The following is a 25,677-nucleotide window of genomic DNA, read 5'->3' on the forward strand; positions in this document are numbered from 1 at the left end:
TACCAGAAGCTCCAAAATGCTGATATGACTGTTCTATCTGAAACCTTTATCTAGAAGGCCTTTGTTGATTGACCAATGCTCCCCAACCATGGAGAGAAACATCAGTGAAGAAATGCAAATAAAGAAAAAAGAGGGGAAGGCAAAGAAACTGCATATGAAGGAATAGTGCCATGGAATATAATTAGGCCAATGTGGAGGTAATGAAGGAATGGTATCCTCCAAAATCTCTCAGTGAATTGGTGGGAAACTTCAGGAAAGTACTGTAAAAGAAACTATTCTCCAAAAATCCTTCAGAGGATAGGTAAAGAGTTTCAGAAATATATCACAGAAGAGATGTGAGGGTTAGATGAAGACAGAAAAACTGAGATTAGAGTAAACATATAGGGTTATCAGGATCCGCACCCTGCACAGGCAAAAGTGACTCCAGCTACTGAGAATTGTTGTGTTGGCACTAGTTGTAATTGAGAAGTGAAATACTCATTATGTACCCTGATATTGGAAGAAAAAGGAAAGACAAGATAACTGGATGAAGAGGCAGCATGTAACAAGGAAAAGAAAGAATTATAAGAAACTGGGGATACAGATAAAACATAAAAAGCCTGAGATGTAATTTCTAAAAAAGAAAAAGAACAGTGTCAATTCATATAAAGATCAATCTCTCAATGATTGATGGCCAAAAAATTCTCAGTCAAGATCTTGAAGTATGTGCCATGAGACACGAAGCAGTAGCAGAGGAAGTTGAAGTCAGGTGTCAGGAAGGTGTATCATACTCTTATTGTCGGAGGGTTGTCGCTGTGAATGCCCAATAAACCACATTGATAGTGGGGTAAGTGGGAGTTTCAAGGCAGGTGGCACGCACTTGAAAATAAAAGCTATTATGTGAGAAGAAGTAAAGTGCCATGTCAGAAGTACAATAACAACAGTAAGTAAATTATAGTTTTAATGAATAGCGAATTTTGACCCACACTATTGGGTGATTATTTGGAAATTGTTGCATTCAATATAACTGTTACTTGGTGATGACCCAGTACTTTTGGTCAAAATGTTGTAATTATTAAAATCAGAATTTGCCTTCAGTGAAAGTTACTATTATTGTATTAGATTTATTTTTAAAGTTTTATTTCACATAAGACATAAGGAATTCATTTGTTTGTTCAAGTCTGCATAAGACAAACAATAAAATATCATAGAGTATGAAGATAATCCCTCAATACATTTAAAAGATACTGAAGCTTATATAGTTATGATAGACAAAAACTAAACCTTCATACATGTAAAAAAGTTGCTTTAAAAGTAGTTTCAGCTTTAATTTTTTACTAATTTCTTGTGAATTTAGTTTAGTTTAATAATATGTAGTAGTAAACAAATACTCTTAACATAATGAAGACATTCATCTACCTGGAGAAAATTGAGACGCTTTAAAAAATCATTAATGAAACCTCCAAGTGGTTTCAGTGTTGGATAGGATCTTGCTAGCCAAAGTTTGGGAACTCGTCCCATTAGAAGACTATAAGCTAAATCGTCCAGTTCAGGTGACATCACTTCCAATCCCTTCAGAGCTTTTTGGAGGTTATGCAAAGTAGTGCAAATTAAGTGTAGTAGCCTGATAAAAAAGGAATATATATATATTGCTATAATGAAACATTTTATTAACAAAACTTATAACCACAAATTCTGTACATTTTAAGAATAACCTCTAAATAACCAAACTGGTTATACATACAGCAAACAATTTATTAATCTATTTCATGTAATTTACAGTAAATGTCAAGAGAGTATTTACTACCCTGAAATTATACTATCTATGTGTTATCATGATGTGTTGATTGTATATACATGACACTGCCTTATTTAATTAATGAATGTAATACCTCAGGTAAAGTTTACTGTCACAGAAAATTAATATTTTATTACTTCTATGGCAGTATTGTACTTTAAATAATATTCAAAGTTAGCTTGGGATCTCTTATTTAAAACATCTATCCTACATTTCATGGATTAAATTGCCACATATTAAAGAACACACCACTGAACTAAATCTGTGCATTAATAATCTTTTGAGTGTACTTACTGATTATAAATATTTTATTACAACTGTACAATATTTCAACCACTAGTGTGATTATTTCTTTAGTAATTGAAACATCATACCTATTGTACATATACAGAAATGGAAACAGATTGAGAAACATGGTAAACTGGTGAAACATACAATTATAGGACACCACAAGATAAGGTGACTATGATTACTCAAAACTCATCAACTGCAAATGGAGGCTTTTACTATCGAGCCTAATAATTAAGTGAGCCAATAGGTGCAAAATTTTGGAAAACTCTAACATAGAATACATTATTGCACAATAAATGGTACATTATACAAAACATATAAACCATACAATCCTGTCTTATAAACTATGCATAATAAAACATACCACCTATTTTAATAAACACATTAGCTAATAATACCTTCTTGTATAAAAAATTACACGTTATATCATACTGCCATCTAATAAAAATACATTAATCAACACTATTTACTATTATAAATATATTAAATATAAATATCTCTGTACATACCATTAAATTAACCAATAACAGCTCCTTGTATAAATCATCACTTGTTCCATAATTACTCCAAAATAAACGTATTAATAAACACTATCTACTCTTATAAACAACTGCACACCAAACCATACCATTTCCTAGTACAAATATTAACCATGAATATCTTGCTGTATATAACATTATACACTAAATTATACCATCACCTAGTACAAATATGTTAATTTCCCAAAGAAACCATAACTTTATATTGGCTGTACTTGCATATTCAAAATCATTTTAATAGAATGTACTCAAGATCTCTGTACTTATAATTCCTAATTTGGTGCTTTTCCATTAATACTGTGGTTAGCTGATCTATTCTGAAGTTAAAAAAACACAATCAGCTTACAGGTTTACTGTCTTTTTCTGAATGTTTAATAAAGTTAAGTCATATAAAATGAATCAATAATATTAGTAATAAACAGTTTGGTGTTCCAATAACTGAATAATTTATTATGAATAAAAGTCATAAATATAACTATGGCAATGACTCAATTTTTTTAAAAAATCACACAATACATCATTGTAATCTTGTTGTTCACAATAAAATAGTTATTGGTCAAATAATTGATGAAATAAATAGAATTTCAACTTCTACTATGCCTCTTGTACCCCAGTCTACCTGATTGGCTCTGGTACTGGGTAAAATGTCACAATTGCATTACATAAAACAGATGTTGTGTGAATTACATATAATCCTCTTACTTTCACTGATAAGTTGTTAAAATAATTATATGTAAAACAACATTATATATGTTAAAACATACTACCTTCTAGTATAAACTACTGCATCAATAAACATTATCACCTGAAAGTACTACCTTTATGTTAAATAATACTAGATAGCAGAACAAACAATACGATTAAACAATGCTATTTCCTCAAAGAATTTTAGTCTTTAAATTATTCTGTATCTGAAATAAACCTTTCTTTGTAAGACAACTATAGGACATGGAGTTCACTCCTTTTTTTTATAATAATACAGTTAATCTCTATTCTGAAATAAACCTTTCTTTGTAAGACCACTACAGGTCATGGAGTTCACTCCTTTTTTTATAATAATACAGTTAATCTCTATTCTGAAATAAACCTTTCTTTGTAAGACCACTATAGGACATGGAGTTCACTCCTTTTTTATATATAATAATACAGTTAATCTCTATTCTGAAATAAACCTTTCTTTGTAAGACCACTACAGGTCATGGAGTTCACTCCTTTTTTTTATAATAATACAGTTAATCTCTATTCTGAAATAAACCTTTCTTTGTAAGACCACTACAGGTCATGGAGTTCACTCCTTTTTTTTATAATAATACAGTTAATCTCTATTCTGAAATAAACTCTTACTTATTAAACCGTTCCATCTCCTGGACCAGAACTGTGTTCATACTATCAGTATAGGTTATTGGGAACTTCTCAGTTGCTTTAATAAGATCAAAAACTGCAGGAAGCTGTAATATCACCATGAAATATTTAAAAGCACAGCCACATCACTGATAACAAGAACCTATACTAAAATGTTAAGTAACCTTGAAAAACAATAATTTTTGTGATATCTGTCATGTTTTGGCATAAAAAAAGAAAATCATGATATATCATATAACTTGAATGTAACTCAGAAAATCACTCATGAATAAATTAAGAATTTTTCATTAGTTTCTAACTTAAAATTAAGAAACTTAGTTATCACTGAAAACTGCTGTTTTAACAATTTTGCAATAGTTACCACTTTAAACACTTAACAGTGCAAGCCACAATATTACATTCAGAATTTAATTAAACACCTTTACTCTCAATGTATGTGAATGAAATTAATATCATAATGTATGTTATGATTCAAAGTTTATATTACCTATGTTTTAAGTCATTTATTTCAAAATAAACCATTAAAACACTACTTAAAACTTCAGATGTATTGTCATGTGATCAACAAACTGAAAATTCTCTACTTTGGCTCTCTGTATCTTCAATAATACAATGGCAGAGTGTAGATGTATGTCTAGACTGTAAGATACAAAATGTTTTTGAGTTATACATTTCAAAATCTTCTGAATGTTGTTGAAACAAGTAATACATTTTGTCAACCCCAGACAGGTGCCACACCCACACCATTCAACAGTTTTGTTTGAGATTTATAGTCTATATGTAGAGTTTACATATGCATGTATATAGTTATTAGAAAGAGCTCATTTTACACTATAATCTAACAATAGTGATTTTGAAATTGGTACAAGTTTTCATCATGGAATACATGTATCTGATATCTGATCGTGGTATTTCATGGTGACAAGAAACTCACTTGAAGTAAAAATGTATTTCAAGACGGCTGGTATGGGTATTAAAACTTTCATTAAAATAAAGTAGAGAACAACGTTTCTACCTTCTTAGGTCATCTTCAGGTTACAAAAAGAGAGTTTGCAACTTACCATTGCCAAGCTCGTCTTAGGTACGAGAGCATAAAAGTGTATGGAATTGTAGAGGGCATTGCAGTTGGATGTTAGGTTATTAATTAGTATAGGTATAAAGGTGTTTCTTTATATTGGTTTAATTTTGGTTTTAGTTGCTGTATAAGTAGGACTTCTTTGATTCTGCATTTGTTTATATTTGTTTCCCTACTTAGTATCTTGGTGTTTTCTATGGTTATGTTGTGTTTATTTGAATGACAGTGTTCAAAAACGTGTGAAGGTGACTTTTTGTGTCCTGTGAATCTGGTTTCCATTTTTCTACTTGTTTCTCCAATATAGAAGTCGTGGCAGTTATCACATTGTATTTTGTAAACTATGTTGGTGTTGTATTTGTCAGTGCAGTTTTTACATAGTATGGACTTAGTTTTGTACCCGGTTTTTGAATAAATTTGATGTTCACTAAAATGTTGTGTTTTGTTATAAGGTTTTTCCAAATGTTGGTTATTTTTTGCTGATGTCGGAAATATATGGTATGCAGCAGGGTAAGGTTTGTAGTTTGTTGTACCTTGGGATTTATTATCATTTGTTTGTTGTTGATCTAGGTGTGTGCACATAATTTTTTTCAATGATGTTTTGAGGAAATTTCTTGCTGTGTTGTTTTATTTTGTTGATTTCATTGCTAATTTTATCAGGTGAACATAGTTTTGTGTTTATTTATTTATTTTTTTTAATATGTTGAGTTTTGTTTTGTTTTCATGTGCTGAGACCCAGGGAATGTATAGTCCAGTATGGGTGATTTTCTGTAGATTTGTTTTTAATTGTGTATCAGTCCTTGTGATTTTGAGGTTGAGAAATGTTTTTTAGTTGTTTTTTTTCCTGTTCACTGGTAAACTAAATGTTGGAGTGTATTGAGTTCATGTGGTTGAAAAAATTAAGTGTGTATTCTGTAGAAGTAAATCCAGCAATTACATCATCAACATATTTGTACCAAAAGATCTCGGGTGTAAGGCTGAATTGATTGCTAGAAATTCAATCTGTGTCACAAAAATGTTCACTAGAACTGGTGACACAGGATTCCCCATACTTAGACCATTTATTTGTAGGTAGTTTTGGTCATTGAACATAAAGTTAGTTTTGGTGGTAGAGAATTCTATAATGGTTGTTAATTTGGTTGCTATGGATGTTTAACAATATAAAGTTGAATACTGTATATAGTTCTAAAGCTATCTTGCAGGCTTCAGTTGTTGGGACTTCTGTGAAGAGGGGAGATTACATCAAAACTGGCTACTAAGGCTTTATGATTTAGTTGATTAAGAATAGATTTAAAGTTTCAAGAGTCTTTGAAAAAGAAGATGGCTGTTGTTACATATTTAGAAAATGCTCACGGTATATATTTACCGAGGTTGCAGTTAAATTATTCATAGATCAACATTATGGGTCGTAGTGGACAATCTGGTTTGTGATGTTTGGGGGTGTGGTATAGTTGTGGTGGGCATGAGTCAGTCACGTATAGGTAAGAATAAAGGATTTCTGAGACTGTGTTGTTTTTTTCATTTGTAGTAGTATTTTGTTTAATTGGTTTTCGTGTTTTTGCTGGATTTGTGTGTATTAGTTTAAATTTGTTTGTATCTGATAAGATGTTGTTCATTTTTGAATGTGTTCATTATCTGATTTTAGAATTTTGATGTTGTCTTGTTTCAGGTTGTTTGTATCTTTTCTTGTGAGGTTGTTTTTTTAGTCCTCTTTTCTGTGAAATTATGTTAGTGGTTTTGTGTGAAAATTCTTTGAAAAAGTTAAGGTGTACTATTTTGAGACGTTTTGGGGAAATAGATGTTTTCAGTTCTACCTGGAGAGATAGACTGTCAATGGAATTGTCAAAGTTGTCTGGTGATTATTTTCCATTTTGTTAATAAAAGTGTTCATTACCATACCAGCAGTATTTACATACATGATTGTAGTATTGTTAACTGCTTGTGTGACTTAGAGTTTTTTCTTTACCTAAGTCTGTTTTAGTTAGCGATACAGTTAAATTGTGTTTAAGTCTTACTTTTATATTTTAGTTAATTATGTATTATTTATGTTTTAGAGTGCTTAATTGAAAGGTTTAAATATTTTTTTTATATACATCATATTTTGTGTCAGTTCTCAAGGCTTGCAATATTACATGGTACATGAAAATTTGTTCAGAGTTGTATGTGTCTGCTAGAGACATTGTAATATGCCTTGAGGATGCCAATGACTTGTGTCAAATTGAATAATAAGTGGTAGAGGACAATAAAGGAAAATAAAAAAATTATAAATTAATTATATGATCAAAAAGGAAAAAACTTGAAGAAAAGTCCTCACTTTTGACAGAATATCAGTTGCTATCTCCAATAAGTGATCCTCAGAAGAACCTTCTCCTATATCAGTTTTGTGGCCCTGAATTAATAAGATCGAATCAAATAGTTGCTTAGTCTCCTGTAGTTCTCTGGATATGTCTACATTGTCATGCATGCCAAAAACCTCAGGTGCTTGGTTGTGGGGTAAGTTCTGTGGGCATGATAAAAACTGTAGCTATAACTTGTTGAAAGTTTTGTAGCAATATCAAACAACATTAAAGAGCGATATCTGCTGGAAATTAACATTTTCTCTTTAGTAATATTATTTAATGTAACTTTGCTGATATTAGTTTGTGACAGCTGATGTATTACATATTGTAACAGAATCTATTGCCCAAGTCTGTAGATGAAAATAGAATTAATGATATAAATAACATAAAATGTATTGGCATGAAAACTTCTGACTTTACATACATCTGATTCCAAGCTGCAATGGACAATATAGTAGGAATGTAGGGGAAAAAATAAATGCAGTTAACTTGTTTTTTATAACATTTTTTGGCCTATTGCATTTAGAATATTTTGCTGGCTTTTGGCATTTAAGCTTCAACTTTAAAATATTACATTACATATAGATTGTATAAAATACTATTTTGTCTCATCATACAGCTTAAGTGATTACTACTTATGGTACTGAACAAAAAACTAGTTGGGCAGTGACTTGTGGTTCAAAAAAACATAGATCTGAATTTATTTTTTAAACATCTCTAAGTGTTACCCAAAATTGATAAATTAAAGGGGATGTTGAAAAAAGAAAGCAGTTAACTTGTTTGTATAACAATTTTCACATCTGTTTTGTATAAACACTGTTGTTTTCTAGAAAAGAAATAATTTTGATGTAGTATGTTTGGAATTTTGCACAAAGTTGCTTAAAGGCTAGCTATGTTAGCTGTCCATAATGTAGCCACAGCTATCTCAATTTCATTTTTTGAATGTAAATACTAACAAAGTTTTATGCTCTTCCAAACGAATCCGATTTGATTCAGACTGAGGAACGATCCAGAAACTCAATAATATGTATGTTCATCCCCACAGACAATTAGTTCTCTCATGTACAGTACTTGAATATATGAAAATTGATATGTACCCTTGAGATAATGCATGCATTTGTATATTTGAGTGTTTTGTTATATTGCCTTCATACATATTATGTCTTCACAGTTTTGTTACACTATAATTATGTCATTATTGTCAACCAAGCTCATAAGAATACCCGACTAAGAATACCTTTAAATAGATTCACTCTGAAGTTAGCGTGGTCTACCGACCAATCCTTAAACACTAACCAGAGAATCATCAGATGGATCTCAAACTTCCTAACAAACTGCACTACAGTGATTAAAATAATAATGCCTTATCTAAGACATTTAATATTACTACTGGTGTACCCTAAGGCTCTGTCCTATCCCCTCTATTATGCATAATTTTTGTGAACAATATACATTTTCTGGACTTGACTTATACATATTTCTCACAATATGCTGATGAAATAGCTGTCTGGAGTGTGTCATGAAACCCAACAATTGCAAGCAACAGAATACAAGAAAACTTAATGCTAAACTCAAATGGTGCAATGACTGGAGAGTCTTGTTAAATCCACACAAAACCACTGCCATTGCATTTAGATACAGCCTTAATGAACATCATGAAAACCTGAAAAAAATATACCTACAATTGGGAAACAATAAAATTAAGTTAAGCTCATGCCAAATTTCTCGGAATAACCATTGACACACGATTCTTCTGGACACAACATTTCAAAACTGTCAACAAATCTGTTAGTAATAGAATCTATCATTTGAAACTTATAAACAAGAAACAACAAAGGATGCACACCTATTAACTTATTAACTGCCAAATTACATACCATGACAAGCACCCCACACAAAATAATATCCCCCTACAACGCATATCTGGCCTCCAAGACATCATAAAGTAATACTGAACACAATATACTGATTGATTTACTAATCATTATTTGATGTTTTTTATATTCCAGCAGTGGGCACAAGACAGGTAGAATATTTGGCATTTGTCTTGTGAATGTGGGTTTTCTGGGAGTACTCCCATTTCCCCCCACAGCAAACTCTGAGGCATTTGGATTTACAGATCCAAGCCACTCAGTGGCCCTGACCATGGGACGTTTGAGTGATGTATTGATGACTTGCTTCTTTTTGTTCTTCTTCAGTCAAGCCTGGATTGCTTTCTCTCTGCCTCCTTGAACCGACCAGACTTTTTCTGTTGCTTTTCTCTAAAACTATCTTCAAACTACCTTCACAATGTCAATCTTCAAGATCATCTGATATGAAACAAAAACTAGGAGAATTTAATCCAAATTTTCAATGCATACATCAAAATTCTATTGCAAATGAGATGAAGGGGAACATAAATATCCCTGAAAACCTCAGTTGGGAAGTTCATCTTCCTTTAAAACTAAATAGCTGCCATGAAATATTTCGTTTATTTTTTCGTTTAGCATGGTCACAACCACGTGGGATTTCTTATAACAGACAATGGAATCTTTGGAATTTGAATTAGGGACTCCCTATGTACCTGCTGATCAAATGAGGTGTTGATTTGTTTATCTTTTGGAAACTTTCAAAGATTGCCTTGATTTTGATAACATAAGAGTCAGAATGTATAAGATATTTAGTATAAGTCTTAATTCATTGTTTCTATCTTGCCACAATCCTGTGTTTAACTGATATGTCTGTTAAGCTGTAATTATGTGTATGGCTTTGTGTACAATTGTCTTCTATGGGCTTGTAATTAAAATATGCATCTGTGTTTGCTTATATGAACTTTACGATGTCATTAAACTTGTTAATTCTTGATTGTTATAGTTTCATGGTGTGGATGGTATGAATGTAGTTCGTCATATTAAGTTCCACTTAAACATCAGTGATCACTATGTGGGTGCATATGGGGCAACAAATACTTCAGAAGTGACAAATTAGAGGGAATACAGCTAGTTACTACTATCCAATGCCAACTCTTAAACTACTCTTTTACCAATGATTAGCAAGATTAACTGTCACATTATAATTTCACAATTTTGAAAGGCAAGCATGTTTCATGATAGGGAACTGACCCTTGACCCACAGATTGTGCACTGAGCTCCTTTGCCTATTTTGGTAGAAACAAAAACTTCTAGATTTACAAAATATATAAAGAACAAAATTAAAGGAAAGTATTACAAATTCAAGAAGTTTAGATTGACTACAATTATAGAAGATAAAGAGAGTTGGTCAAAGAGCAAATAAAAATAACTATCGGAGAAAAAGTTTAGCTGAAAATGCAAAATTAATTGTGAGGATATTTTAGGATACATTATGGAAAGCAGAATGTTAGCATAGGAGTAGAGTTTTGAAGCAAATACATGCGTTAAGACTGATATGTAACAATCATGAGAGGGCTGGGCCATTATATTCTACTTTTTTTCAACTTTTACTAAAGAATATTCCTCCTCCTGAGAAATTGCTAGATGGAGACAAAACTGAACAAAATGATCAAATTAATTGCAAGCTTAAGAAAAAATTGGAAAGTTTAAAGATTAATAAATCTCCCAAGTCAAATAATATCTACCAAAGGGGTTTACAGGATGTTAAGGATTACATATATGAGACACATGCTACTACTTTCTCTAAGTATTTGAACAGTTGGAATGTGCCAGAAGACTGTAAGTTGGCTAATGTTGCTTTTATCTTCAACAGAGGAGATAAGAATTGTCCCAGTAATTATAAGCCTATTAATATTACATCAGTTGTGGGAAAGGTTTTTAAAAGTCTGATAAAATATGCTTTGCAAAGTAATTTAACACTATTTAGAAATTGTTTAATAGTCAGCAAAGTTTCACTAAGGGAACATCTTGCCTTATTATTCTTTTGAAAGTATTTGAAAATATTACTGCATATGTGAGTGAAGGTAAGGGAGTGTATATGACAATAGATTTTCAGACAACATTGGACAAGGTGTCACATAAATGGCTTGTAAATATATAAATCTGTTGGTGTGGTGAATAATTCAGCTAATTGAATGGATGAGTGGCTGGATGTAAGAAAGCAGAAGGTTGTTATAAACAGAGTTCAGTTAACTGGATTAATGTCACAAGTATGGTACCTCAAGGACATTCTTAAGATTTTTGCTCTTTTTGATTTACATCAATGACATAGATCAAGGACTGGTAAAGAAATCACTTAAATTTCCTGATGATATTAAGGTATTCTGTGTTAATGGCTATGAGAAAGATGCTGTTGATTTACAAAATGATTTGGATCATTTAGTAAGTTAGACAAAGGAATGACAGATTGGTTTTAATCATAATAAATGCAAGATACTGGATGTGAATTATTATAATTTCAATAATACGTATAATTTCGACCAGAAGTACCTTGACACTTTTCTGGAAGGAAAGGATTTTAGTATTCTAGTTCATCAGCCTCTTAAGGTATCCAAGAGAAATACAGTTGCTAGTGGAAGGGCAAATATATTTTCTTTGTATGTAAAGATATACCGATTATAAGTCTAAAGAGGTTACATTTCATTCTTGTACTGTACCCTTAGGAAGGATACTAAATTGTCAGCAAGGGTTCAGAGAAAAGCTACTAGGATGACAGCTGAAATAAAAAGGTTGTCATAAGAGGACAGGTTAAGATTCATGAAATTGTTTTATCTTTCAGAAAGAGGAGTTACAGGTTGTCATAAGAGGACAGGTTAAGATTCATGAAATTGTTTTATCTTTCAAAAAGAGGAGTTACAGGTTGTCATAAGAGGACAGGTTAAGATTCATGAAATTGTTTTATCTTTCAAAAAGAGGAGTTACAGGTTGTCATAAGAGGACAGATTAAGATTCATGAAATTGTTTTATCTTTCAGAAAGAGGAGTTACAGGTTGTCATAAGAGGACAGGTTAAGATTCATGAAATTGTTTTATCTTTCAAAAAGAGGAGTTACAGGTTGTCATAAGAGGACAGATTAAGATTCATGAAATTGTTTTATCTTTCAGAAAGAGGAGTTACAGGTTGTCATAAGAGGACAGGTTAGGATTCATGAAATTGTTTTATCTTTCAGAAAGAGGAGTTACAGGTTGTCATAAGAGGACAGGTTAAGATTCATGAAATTGTTTTATCTTTCAAAAAGAGGAGTTACAGGTTGTCATAAGAGAACAGGTTAAGATTCATGAAATTGTTTTATCTTTCAAAAAGAAGAGTTACAGGGTATCTTATTGAGATGTTTAAGATTGATAATGGAACCAATAGCATTGAAGCTTTAACTTTTCTTATAATTAATTATTAGAATGGTAGGACTTGGAGGCACAAGTAAAATGTTTGGTAGAATAGGAGTTGGCAGACCAGAGAAAAACTCAACAGGTCAGGAAAAAATACTGTGAAAATTCAAAAGAAAGAAATATGAACTGAATAAAAGAAGATTGTGCTGTTAACTTAGAAAATGTTAAAAATTATTGCCAAAAGATGAAGTAAAACTGTTATCACAATCCATCACATAAGTAATTAAAGTTTAAAATATACGCATAAGTGAAGCACTTGCACTTTTGGTCAATATTTTCTTGTTCTTACCTTGATAAAACTGATGTATTCTTGATAGGTACCTTTTGCTGGAATATAGTAGTCACCACTGGAAGATAACCTACAAATAAAACTACATTGATGCTGTATATACAATAAAATCAGTTTAAAATATACTAATAACTCATATTACATGAGCACATGCTTCATAGTGGTTTCAAAACAGACATAAATAAACCAATTTTGAATGTGTACACAGGGATATCATTATTTTCTAGTTCTGTCCTTTCAAAATACTTCAATAATACATATAAGGATATGGCACTTTGTAAAAATTGTCATGCTCACAAGTTTGCTTTTTTAAATGGTTCCAAAAGACACTGATATGGGTAACACTTCACTACACATATCAAACAATCCTAAAGTGTATAGACAGCTATTATAAACTGCCTAATTTCCACAACAAACAATAATAATAATAACAATAATATGATGATAAGAAGTGTTAAGAACACTATGGCATTAATACTGGAATATTTGATAAAGACGAACACCAAGAAAGAGTACAGCCCATAGCAACATTTCCCTGTGTTAAGCATTTCTAAAAAGTTAGAACAGGATTACCATTTAGAATGTCCTTTGCAAATTTTGATTCTAATGTGTTAGTGAAACAGAAATACCAATAAAAGTGAAATTTAGAAGCACAGCAGACAATAATGATTTAGCTGCAGTAGCCTATCATATCAGAAAATAAAATGGTTTCTAAGCATTAGGTATATACTGTTTGAAACTTATGAGCTTTCAGACTTCAACAGAAAACAAAAGTCAGAAAAGTTTATGTTGAAATGAAAATAAAAGCTATTTATTTTTACAAAAAGTGTCAACAATTTATAATGTAATAATTTACAATTTTTAAGCCATAACACTATGAAACAGTAGAAATACAGTTATTCCTTAGCTCTGCTGTTTAAGCTCATGTGAATTACCAAAATGATTATATTTCATATCACATATGAGTTATTTAAAGGACCTGAGATATTAATTTTTTTTTGTAAGTTCATTAAAAGTAATCAATGTGATACTGTGAGTTGGTATTACTTTGTTATGTTTATATCTTAAATACCATTTCCTCTGTCACTTACTGAATTATAACATTACACTTACAGTGAGACAAAATGACTGACACTGGATGCACTATGTTTTTGTCACTATGATCATGTGTGAATCAATTTTGTCAGTCTCTAAAAAACACTGATAAGTAGTTTTATTGATTGGTTGTTAGTAACTGTCATATGTTCAATTATAATATTGTGGTTTGGAATAAAATCTAACATAACTTAGTTTGCATTACACTCATGACACAGAACATGCATCAGCTATTTCCAAAGTTAGTATGTAACTTTTTTGAAATTTTGTTTTTCATTTTATTTCAGAGCTGCTCAGGTAAATAGCTTAATTTTCATTACTCTGTTGCACACAACACTCAGATCCATTAATTGGTCTTCAGGCATATTCTCTTACAGGGAAGATAGATGTTGAATCACACAAGAAGTCTTGAGATAGCTGTCTTTTCTGTAGGTAAATAGAGTAATGGCCCAACACCTACAGCCTCTTATTCTGGAACATTATGACACCTTAGCCCTACTTATGATCAAAAGGTGCATCCACTTGGTCTAATATCAATGAGATTAACTTGAAAAATAAGCAAGCCATACATGTTGTTGAACCTAAGTGGTCATAGTGGACAGAGATAAGTCACAAGAAGAGGGAGAATTCCAAAGCAGTAGACAATGTAATTTATTACTTAATGAAAACGTATGAGCAAGATAACACCAAATGAACTGCTTTCACAGACAAAGGAGACAATTGTAGATATAAAAAATGGAAAGGGAGAGTCCAGGGAAAAATAGAAGTAGTCTTGGAATAAAATCAACTTATTATAAAGAGTGTTTAAAGAGTTTAAAGTCAAACTATCAGAGTGATGTCTACCACAAGCTAGATGAAACTTCTTCTTAAAGATGATATGGGGAGAAAGTAGCCCAAAATTCAAACATGGAATATGTAAAAGCCAAGAGAACTACACAGAGGTTTCTGTCTGGGAAAGGAACCAGAAAAAGAATAGAACTGCAGTGAAAGTCTTGAAAGAGAGCCAAAAGAACCATAGAATGAAAGGAAGAAAGGTCAGAGAAGAGATGGAAGGTCATATACAAAGTCATTCTCTTACTGGCAATTGTATAAATTGATAAGGTTCCTTCCAAAAGATAAATAGAAAAGGAACTGAGATGATGTAGTGTTGGATTTGGATGACTTGGAAGAATGGGATGATGAAACAGACTATTGATGGTAAACTAGCCTTTTCCATTGATAAACTGCAAAGGTGGATGAGTGACAATAGTATGCAAGAGAACTCATTACTATGTGAGAAAACCCTACCCATATTGTAAGGGATTAAATAAAATCCATAAATAAATGTGAAGGTATGATATCTCACAGTGAAAAATAGACATGTGGAGCTGACTTAAAAAGAGACCTACAAGCTGGAATAGGGTCTTTAAATGCTAAAAAGCACAGTAGAGAAAACCATACATAAGCAGGCAAAAGAGGCACAATGAGAAGGGTCCAAAAATAAGATATAGCACTTTGGGGAAAATTATAGAGAAGAATAGGCACATAGAAAGAGATTGTATCAATCAGAGCATCTACATCAAGAGCTGCAAAATCCAGGATTGGTAATAGTAAAGCTTGATATTGAGAGGAGTTGCATTGATAAAAGGACTTGCAAAGTGGGAACAAATCCCCTGAATTACCAAAGTATGAAGAGACCATTTCTTGGAAAGAATACTGTCCAAGAGTGACAACCAAACTAAAAGCTCAAAGGACATGATAGACCAACATTTGACTGTGCAAAACATCATGAAATATGTAATAGCTTTGCTTGTTCCATCAAATTCAATTTATTAGATATTTATGTGTGATTGATTTTCAGAGTGCTTGCACTTGAAAATAAATATCATGGAAGAAATGTAACATCAGTGACAAATAATAAAATCATTACTTCCTTCATGATAGTTTATGCTTTGTTTTCATTAAAACATTACATTTAAGTGACACACAAAAATTCATAGAAGTTGGAACAACCAAACAGGATGGTAGGATTCTAGTAAATATCACTACTGGACTACTTGAATTGAAAACTAACACTTGACAGTTACTCCCATTCAGGGGCGTAGATTTTATACACCCAATGGGAGGGATGATTTTAGCAACCACTTATGTGGACTGTTCAATTTGAAAATTGGTAATCTCTGATTACGTGAACCTGAAAGCTGTAAACATGCAGTCACAGAGTAATGTTGTTTGTATACTTGGGTCTACTGACTGATACTTACAAACTATCGCTTAGATCGAAAAGCTTAGAAGCACTCCTATATTAAAGATGTACATTTTGGCTACTGAAAAAACCTACATCTAGGCCTAATTATGTAATTCGATTGGTAATAACACGAGAATCACAAGAACAAACACACAATTTGTAGGCCTGTGATACAATAAAACAATTCAACAGAACAAACTGTAGGGGGGGATGGTTGTATGCACCATACTCCCCACCTAAAATGAAGGGGGGATGTATACTCTCCATCCCCCCAAGTTCTATGCCCCTGCACCCATTGCCCCATAATATGCAATGCCTTTTCTTTTAAATTTAATAATATAACACAAACCATAAGACCATAGATTCACATTTTGTGATACTAAATCCCAGCCCATGATTAACCAAAATATCAGCTGTTATTCTGGTAATTTTCAAGTGGAACAAACTGCTTTCATGTGTATCTAATTGAACAAACTAACCTGTATTTTGGTTCAGCCACAACTCGTGGGTTACAGAAGTCATCCAAAAGTGTTGTCAAGCACAATCGGTCCCAGTCATCTGTGACACGCCCTCCATAGTTACACTCTCCTACTAGGTATGAAATAGCTTCATAAGGAACTGTCTCCTGTTCATTGAGGTACATTTGAAGCTGAAGCACAGATATTCTGAGATCAGATTCATTGAATCCATAGGGCATGTTCCAACCTTGTGGGCCAAACTTTCTTCGTTCTTGGACCAGAGCATGAAAAAAACATAAGCTAAAAAGAAGCTTTTCAAACACCTGTCAGAGACAAAAAAATACAGATGTTTTTAATTTGTATCTAATTATACCAAATGTTCAGTTATGTTGAATATAAAAAGTATCAATGAGTCATATGCTGTACTGTTTACACTCGGAAGAAAAAATGAACAGTAAAGAAAATGACTGATGTAGATGAAATAAAAGCAGGATTGTAGACTTAAAGGTTTCACATATACTGAAAGCGTCACATTTTATTCATATACATGTACACAAAAACAATGTGGACTTTATGTGCTACCTTAGAATACCTGAATTATAATATTTTGTAAAATGGCATAGTATTTGTAGTGAAGAACCACACAGAAATAAATATGTTATGTGATGACGTTTTCAAGCCATATACATGCTAAAAAGTACTTTTAATGTAAGATTATTCTTGAAATTAAACATATTTTGCAACCTTTGAGAAACAATGCAAGCTAAGCTTTCAGAATATTCTTAAAATTAAAACTATTTTACAACATTTAATATAAACTTGTGCTACTAATTAGACCTTTCTAAAAATGAACAGCAATTCACAACACCTGAGAAACAACACAAACTTCTGGTTTTCTGAACTGATTTTTGAATATCTTTTTCAATAACAATGTCATAAATTTTTTTAATATTAATATAATAAATTAATCAAGCAGATAATAGTAAACTTACTAATTCTTTTCCTGGACAACCAGAGAAAAAATCTGGATCAGAAATGGGATCACTAGTATAAGACTGAAGCAAATTCTGTCTTAAGCCTGATGGGGGCTCATTGGTCATCTTGACACTATTTTGAAGAATTGACACAGGGAACTAAAGAGATGTTAAAAGTCATTTACGTTTGCTCAATAAGCACTAATGGCTTTGTAAAACAATACTGACATGAAAGGACTAATATAATACATATTGTTTTTCAACCACAGCATATTCTGGTAAAAACACCCAAAAATCAAAACTAAGAATAAAGTATTGATAAAAACGTGTACAAAACAGAATTAAATGAAATGCACTAACTTTATCTCTAATCTAGTTTACTCTAACACGTTACTTTCATAAAAAAGTAAACAAAAGAAAAACTAAGAATAAAGTATTGATAAAAACATGTACAAAACAGAATTAAATGAAATGCACTAACTTTATCTCTAATCTAGCTTACTCTAACACGTTACTTTCATAAAAAAGTAAACAAAAGAAAAACTAAGCACTTCTTTACAGAAAAAGCTGAAAAAGAACACCTCTTTAAGTCTTTATTTAGAAAAAGAAATAACTTTCTTTACTCTTGTCTGGAGATCAGAAAGTGCCAACGTAACATTAAAGGACAAGCAGAAAACCTTTTGGTCCATTTAGGTTATCCCTTATCATTAATATGTTTATCAAGCTCTCTCTTAAACTCCCTTAAATTAACTACATCTACCATATTTTAAGGCAAGCCATTCCAAAGGCAAATTATCTTGTTAACAAAATAAAACTCTCTTGGTTAAAGTAATTAACAAAAGAGTAACTTTCTTTATTCTTGACTGAAACTCAACAGCCCTCCACCTGTAGGAAGCCTGACACTGCCCTGATCATAATTAGCACCTTTTCTAATCATGCAATCCTTAACCCCTTTAAGACTAGGCATATCAAATCAAACCACACTGGAAGTTAAATTGTGGATGGAAAATGTAAGAGGAAGTAAGTATATATCAGAAATACATTTTAAGTTTAGAATCCCACCTAAAAAAGATGGAGATCCAGTGAGAAGATGAGCCCTCTTCAGGATGCAGCCATAGGAATGCCATTAGGTGTGAGAATGTACCAATAACAACACACCAGTGAGAGACTGCACCACTTCTTAGTCTGGTGTACACTTCACTTATTATTAATGTGTCAAAAAAAGGGCAAAAACAAAGGAAAGACCTTACAAATAGCTACAGATATAAAGGGACACTTTGGTGTAGAGTGGCTAGGGCACAAAAGACTATAAAATGGGAGTTTGGCTGCATCTAGAATTGTACATCAGGTCTGTGGTAGGAAGAGGGTACTGGTAGGGATGAGGAGCTTTCATAACAAGAATTTACCTTCATATACCATCAATTCAACCAATATCAGATCCACTGGAAAATGATCTCCAGCAGACAGAAGGAAGGTAAAGAGTCCAAGTTGGTGTTCATCTCCTGTCCAAAATATTGTAATCTAGTCCATGACAGAAAGAGGGTGCCCTGCTTTAAATGTACAGGAATTCATGTATTTCATCCACCTACCAACATCCAGCAGATGGTAGGAAGAGGAATTGCTATTTGGGGTTGCATCTCCTGTCCATAATCTGGCACAACTGGAAATATATCATTCAGTCTGTAGTAGGAAGAGGACAACAATTCAAACAAATGTGAATCCTTATAAAAGGTCTAGAAGAGAAATTCTTGGCCCTGGTGCCTCCCTTAATTCAGGGCCTCTCATTCTATCTTACTCTCATCATTGGTGTATGTCATTTTTCTCCTTGCAAGAAACACCAAAATGTGGCATCATCATATAAATACTATTTTTTTAGAGAGAAAGGAAAAGAACTTTTTAGTATTGTATGTGTAGAAAATATTTGCTCGAGCCCTTTAGTGGCATGGGTTCCAGTGATTTCCATTGGGTGCACCCCCTTTTCTGGGCACTGGACTTATGTGGCTGATATAGCTCCATACAACACCAGATGCACTGGGAAATGGCATCTGGTGGATAGTAGGAAGGATGGTGCCTTAGCCAGGCATATTGTAACATATATGGTGGAGTACTAAACCCAACACCTTACATGATTTGGAATTGAATATCAATTATGCACTAGAAAGGGGCTCATGCTATCTACACTGCCTTACTCTCAACTGCATAGTATTGTGCACATTAAGAAAATAAGTCTCCATGGTCCATCACCCCAGTGTCTAGGAAATGGTAAATGACAATGACTCTGATACTCCACTAGTAGAAGAGAGAAAAAGTGCATTTGGAAGTCGAGAGAATTTTAGCTTGTCCATCCAGGGAAGATAGAGAAGGGTAGGTAGGGACAAGGTAAGGTGACAAATCTGATAGGTGAAAACATCAAAAATACAACAAACATTTAAACAAAGGCAAATGAAAGTAAAGTCACAGGAAAAGTAGGAGTACAACAAAAAAAAAACTAACAGATTCAGGAATTACAGAAGGAAGTAGCATGCATCACCCTCTTCCTCCAGAAAGGGCTAATTATGACTCAATGGTGAAATGTGAAAGGATAAATAAATGGTACAAAATTGACTGAGTGATGATAGAGCACCAGTTTCATAACTTGAAGAGGGTGACAAAGAAGTGGGAATAGCAACCCCATATATAAGTATGATGGTACACTTGCATAGCAGATCCCAAACTATTTCCTAAATAACCTGGCAGGAAACTAAAACTCAACAAGGAAGGAACTTCTGAAAAGGACTAGACCAAATGCAATCACCTCAAAATCTAAGCATCTGTTAGAAATTCTCTCTAACTTGGATAAATCTGATGGAGTAAGAATGTTTTTTATAATTTAAAGAAAAGCCAAAATAGGCAAATTGCTGCTTCTACCTTGTGTAATTAACTTGAATCCTAGTGTTGGAAGTCTACATATTTCAAACATTGTCCTACTGAAGGGACATTATCCCTGCTCCTGCCAGACTGAGCCCATAGACCCAAAGTCACCAATAATGTTAGTTGACCAAAAAACATCACCCAAAGAACCAACAGTGGACTGCCACATTTGGAAGGCCAGAACTGACTAGGGAGAGGAATGGAGACAAGGTGGGAGTGGGAGAAAAGGAAGGCCAAGTGAAGTTATGCAACAGAACTGATCTAATCCTGGGCTCCTAAGATTAGAAATACCTTCCCTCACCAAATAATTTGATACAAAACAAAAGTGCCATTCCCTAGAATCAAATGAAGGGGGTTTGGTCCTATCAAAGGGACAAGCTACTACAAGCTTTGCAAAGCCTACAGAAGGAATTTGTCCAAAGTATGCATACTCCCAAACTTAAATGGTTTCCAAAACTACTCTTGGTAACCAAAGTGGAGAAGGGAACACTAAACCTGACCCCACAGCTCATCATTGAGAAGTATAGAATGAAAGAAATGAGAATAAATGAGAAAAGATATCATACCTGATTGACTAAGTCTGCCAAAGGGTAAGGAAGCCTGAAAAACCTCCCCTGAAATGACATGTGACTGAGAGTCATAGACAGGAGTAGAAACTAGGCAGCTCAAACCTCATCCTCATGTACATGCTACTCATTACAAAGTATTAGAAGACAATCATCAGGTGCCCAGAAGTCTGCAAAATTGAAGCTAACTCCCAGTAAATCAGCCATTACCTGTCAGACCAATAACATACACAAATGTCTTTGAAGTAGCAGACAAATTAGCTGTAACTGTTACAGCCAGTGAGGTATAAGCCACATGAAATTGCACATATATGATAAGTGAGTAGACAGGAAAAAACAAACAAAGGGAATTTAACTAAAAAAAACTCACAATGGCAGAAATAAAAAAAAATCATGGTTGAGAAAAAATATATGTAGCAGAAAATAAAAATAATGTGACAATCATGCAAAAAATAAGTATGAAAACATGACCAAAAACAAGTTTTAAACTGTAAGACTGCCAATCATGAAGTTATTAAGGACTGCAAGATTAGAGAGGGAACTAGTTATAATAGGGGTTGTGTCACACTTCTATTGGTGAAAAGTTGCTGTGTAATCATTTGCATGTTAGTATGCAGACGTCTCACGTTAATGTACATGAAGGTAAGTTGGAGTATTAAGACTAGATGGATAGAGGGCACTTGAGAAAGTTTTTCATGCTAATAGGTAAGGATACTGTATCAGAAATATCATTATACAATAATACTAATGAATTTCTTACAACTGTTTAAAACAATAAATCAATTCTTGATAGATGTACTCACCTAACAAAATAGGAAAATGACTACTGAAAGCAGTACTTACAACAAAAACAAATAAATAATACTGGTTAAAAGTACTTATAAATAAGAATAATTAAGAAGTTACGGGTCAACAGTGCACACAAACCAGAAGTACAGAATTCTTGACAGAAATACTCACAAACCATAAGAAATAAATAATTATCGAGAACAGTACTTATAAACCAGAAGTACAGAATTCTTGACAGAAATACTCACAAACCATAAGAAATAAATAATTATTGAGAACAGTACTTACAAACCAGAAGTACAGAATTCTTGACAGTAATACTCACAAACCATAAGAAATAAATAATTATCGAGAACAGTACTTACAAACCAGAAGTACAGAATCACTTGACAGAAATACTCTCAAACCATAAGAAATAAATAATTATTCAGAACAGTACTCATTAACTAGAAGAAGTAAAGTATTCTTGACACTTGCAGACAAGAACAAGTAAAGAATTAATGATAATAGAACTTATAAACCAGAATAAATGAAGCAGTACCGATAGCAGTACTCACAAACCACAACAACTAAAGTAATATTAATAACATTATTCACAATATTCAGAACAAGTACAGTATTCCTCATAGCAGTATGACAAACAATATGATATGTAAGTGCATGAAGTACAAAAGGTTCTATAGTCTTATTATTAATACAGTCTTTGCTTGATAAATGTTCAGTTCACAGCTTACTTATTGGTTTATCAAAAAGTATTTAATTTTCTTACTATTATGCATAGTTGATATGAAAAATAAGACAGTTTAATTGCATATAACCTTTGAAGAAGGATAGCTAGTTAGCCATAATCTGAAATCCGGATGAGTGTTTTCAGGTGAAAATTCTTCACAGATTCTTTCTAATATTGGCATCCATGACACCGCCAGGTGGCAGTTCTGTAGTGCCACCCAAGATCCGTTAACTCTAGCTCTTTCAATCATTTTTTGTGCAATTGGACCCTAAATGCAAACGTGAAAACATTCATTTGTCTAAACCATAAAAAGAATTATCTTATTAGTAAATTATAATTATTTTTAAATTTTATGCCAAAAAAACTCATGAGCAAGTGTATATTTCCTGTATACAGGTGTGAAACTACACTGCTGGAATGAAGTTAAAAGTAATGGTTAGCTTATATTGCTAGTACTGGTTCACCTAAAGTAACTAAACAATGAATTATTATAAAAACAAAATGTCAAAGAAAGTCAAAATATATATAAAAAATAACCAGAAGAAAACTAAAAGTAAGTCAATTAAAAACATTCTCTTGTTGTTCATGAATCTTATATTGATGCATGTTATTAACTGAATAAAACATTTCATGCATATATCATTGGGTTTATGCTTGAAAATATTAAGAACAGGATGCAAGAAAAGTGTATTCAATTAGCTATATTCATTACCAGGTTAATTTTTAGTTTATTCTAAGTAGGTTGCTTCCTTGCTCTTGTTGGAAGTTAATATTAATTACCTTCTTTAATTCCAGTAACTGTTTAAAAAATTCTTTAAGAGACAAAAACGTTGCTTATCCAGATATTGAAACCATAACACTTAATACGTTTACAAATAAAAAACTAAAGCTTGCACAAAACAGAATGTAAAGAAACTATTAAAGAATGGTGTAAAAAAGTTCTGTTTTTAGTTATTTTTTAGTTCTAAGGAATATTGTGCAGAAATGGTAAGTGCTAACACAGTATATATCAAAGATTAAAGTGCACATATATATGAAAAGGTGTGAACAAGATTTGATATTTAACAATAAGACATCCAAAGACACAAGAACAACAGCTGTCAGAACATTTTACAATATCATAAAAATAAAATGTGATATTGTTACAAGTTACTAATACACAGACAACATCAATAAAACATTACACTTGGTATCAAGGCTTTCACCATATTCCACTTCAGATATTTTAATTTATTATTATTGAGATATTTTAACATTTTATTCACTGGTTTACATTTTGTAACATATTATGTTTGGGCACTGACTTTATTTGTTTCCTTTTTTTATCATATATTAAGTTTTAAAATTCAAAATAATACTAAAGTTGTTAGCTATTTTAAAAACACTTTATAGGGTTCGGCGGTTAAGACATGCAACTTGTAATCTTAGGGTTGCGGGTTCGCATCCCGTCGTGCCAAACATACTCGCCCTTTCAGTCGTGGGGGCATTATAATGTGACAGTCAATCCCACTATTCATTGGTAAAAGAGTACCCAAGAGTTGGCAGTGGGTGGTGATGACTAGCTGCCTTTCCTCTAGTCTTACACTATTAAATTAGGGACGACTAGCACAGATAGCCCTCAAGTAGCTTTGTGCGAAACACTTTATAATAATAAATTAAAAATCTTTAATATTATTTAATAAAATCTAGTTTTGAAACAACAATCAAAAATAAGAATTAATCTAACCTTGACCTGTTACTGAAGAAGTGACTTTTATTAAATACATGCTGGTTGGGTTATAACAATCAACACTGTACTTGTATTGTTTCATGATTTCCAAATACAATACATCTACATCTGCTGTAGTTAATTCTACAAAACTATCCAACACTAATTATGTTAACTTACACTATCACCTTGTTCTGTTTACCTGGTGCTGTTTACTTCTCTTTTGTGCATTAAGTTTTTTAAGCAGATAAAACTGATTGGAACTAAAAACCAACTATAAGTTGGCTAGAATTTAAAATAAGAGCCTCTCACCTTTATTTTCTGAGATATGAATAAATTCATTACATACATCACAAAACCTTCAAACAACTCTTCATACTTTTGAAATTACTTATCTATTGACAACTACTTGTCAACAACAACAACAAAAAATATTTATAACAGTTGGATAAACTATTCTCTGAACTACATGATTTGAAAATTAATTTATTTCTCTAAACTGAAAGGTGCCATTTTCCAAGCATATTTTCAAGTGAAGATCAAAATTAAGAGTTAATGAAGACTAGCTGCTGAAAGCAAAGGAAACTACATAAGAACGGAACAAGCAATAACAAAAAAAATTAAATTAAAGATTCTGCATAAGTTAAAAATATTTATGATGTGGAATATAAAATGTGCCCTGGGAGTTGGAGTTGGCAAGAGCCAGTAGGACCAACATCGCACAGGAATACACTCTCTCTCAGTCTTAACCTCTGTTTGTCAGTCTCATGTTAAGATTTTTTTTTTTATGAATTACTTCATATAAAACTGATAGACGTTGTATCTCTATGGAAATGTGGGTCCCACTTCTTTGGTCACTTCCAAAACCCAGGGTACATTTTATATCCAACCTTATAGCCTGTACCCTAGGGATCCTTTTAATTTATGCAGAATCTTTAATTTATTTTTTGTTTGGGCTTTTTTCTTTCATTTAATTGTTATTTTTATCACAGGTTTGGATTTTCCAGTTTTATGTATTCCTTCTGTTTGATATTATTTTGCTTGACTCATGAAGTATTAATTTTCTACACTTATATATTTAAACAAAAGTAACTAAATGTTAATATTAGACTTATGAGATTAAATAAAAAACTTTAAATAAAAACATGTTGTCACCTCAAGGAATGTATATGATTAGATATCATGGGACATAACTCAAAATTTTGTTCACCCTAAACTCTCTTCACTCCTATTGCCAACACCTTCAAATGAGTTT

The 25,677-nt window shown here is 32.4% G+C and overlaps 1 protein-coding gene across 1 annotated transcript in view; it reads right to left on the reverse strand.

The window, feature by feature from the left end:
- Positions 1 to 25,677, reverse strand: part of LOC143241727 (dynein axonemal heavy chain 12-like) — a 96,339-nt gene that overhangs the window by 14,658 nt on the left and 56,004 nt on the right. Inside the window, exons 27-33 of the mRNA XM_076484954.1 lie at positions 22,803 to 22,982; positions 17,738 to 17,878; positions 16,767 to 17,068; positions 12,966 to 13,035; positions 7,356 to 7,541; positions 3,952 to 4,055; positions 1,399 to 1,603 (exon numbers count right to left, since the gene is read on the reverse strand). Of these exons, the coding sequence (XP_076341069.1) occupies positions 1,399 to 1,603; positions 3,952 to 4,055; positions 7,356 to 7,541; positions 12,966 to 13,035; positions 16,767 to 17,068; positions 17,738 to 17,878; positions 22,803 to 22,982 (1,188 nt within the window). The remainder of the gene's footprint in view (positions 1 to 1,398; positions 1,604 to 3,951; positions 4,056 to 7,355; positions 7,542 to 12,965; positions 13,036 to 16,766; positions 17,069 to 17,737; positions 17,879 to 22,802; positions 22,983 to 25,677) is intronic.

Source organism: Tachypleus tridentatus, unplaced genomic scaffold, assembly GCF_004210375.1.
Source record: "Tachypleus tridentatus isolate NWPU-2018 unplaced genomic scaffold, ASM421037v1 Hic_cluster_1, whole genome shotgun sequence".
NCBI classification, from domain to species: domain Eukaryota; kingdom Metazoa; phylum Arthropoda; class Merostomata; order Xiphosura; family Limulidae; genus Tachypleus; species Tachypleus tridentatus.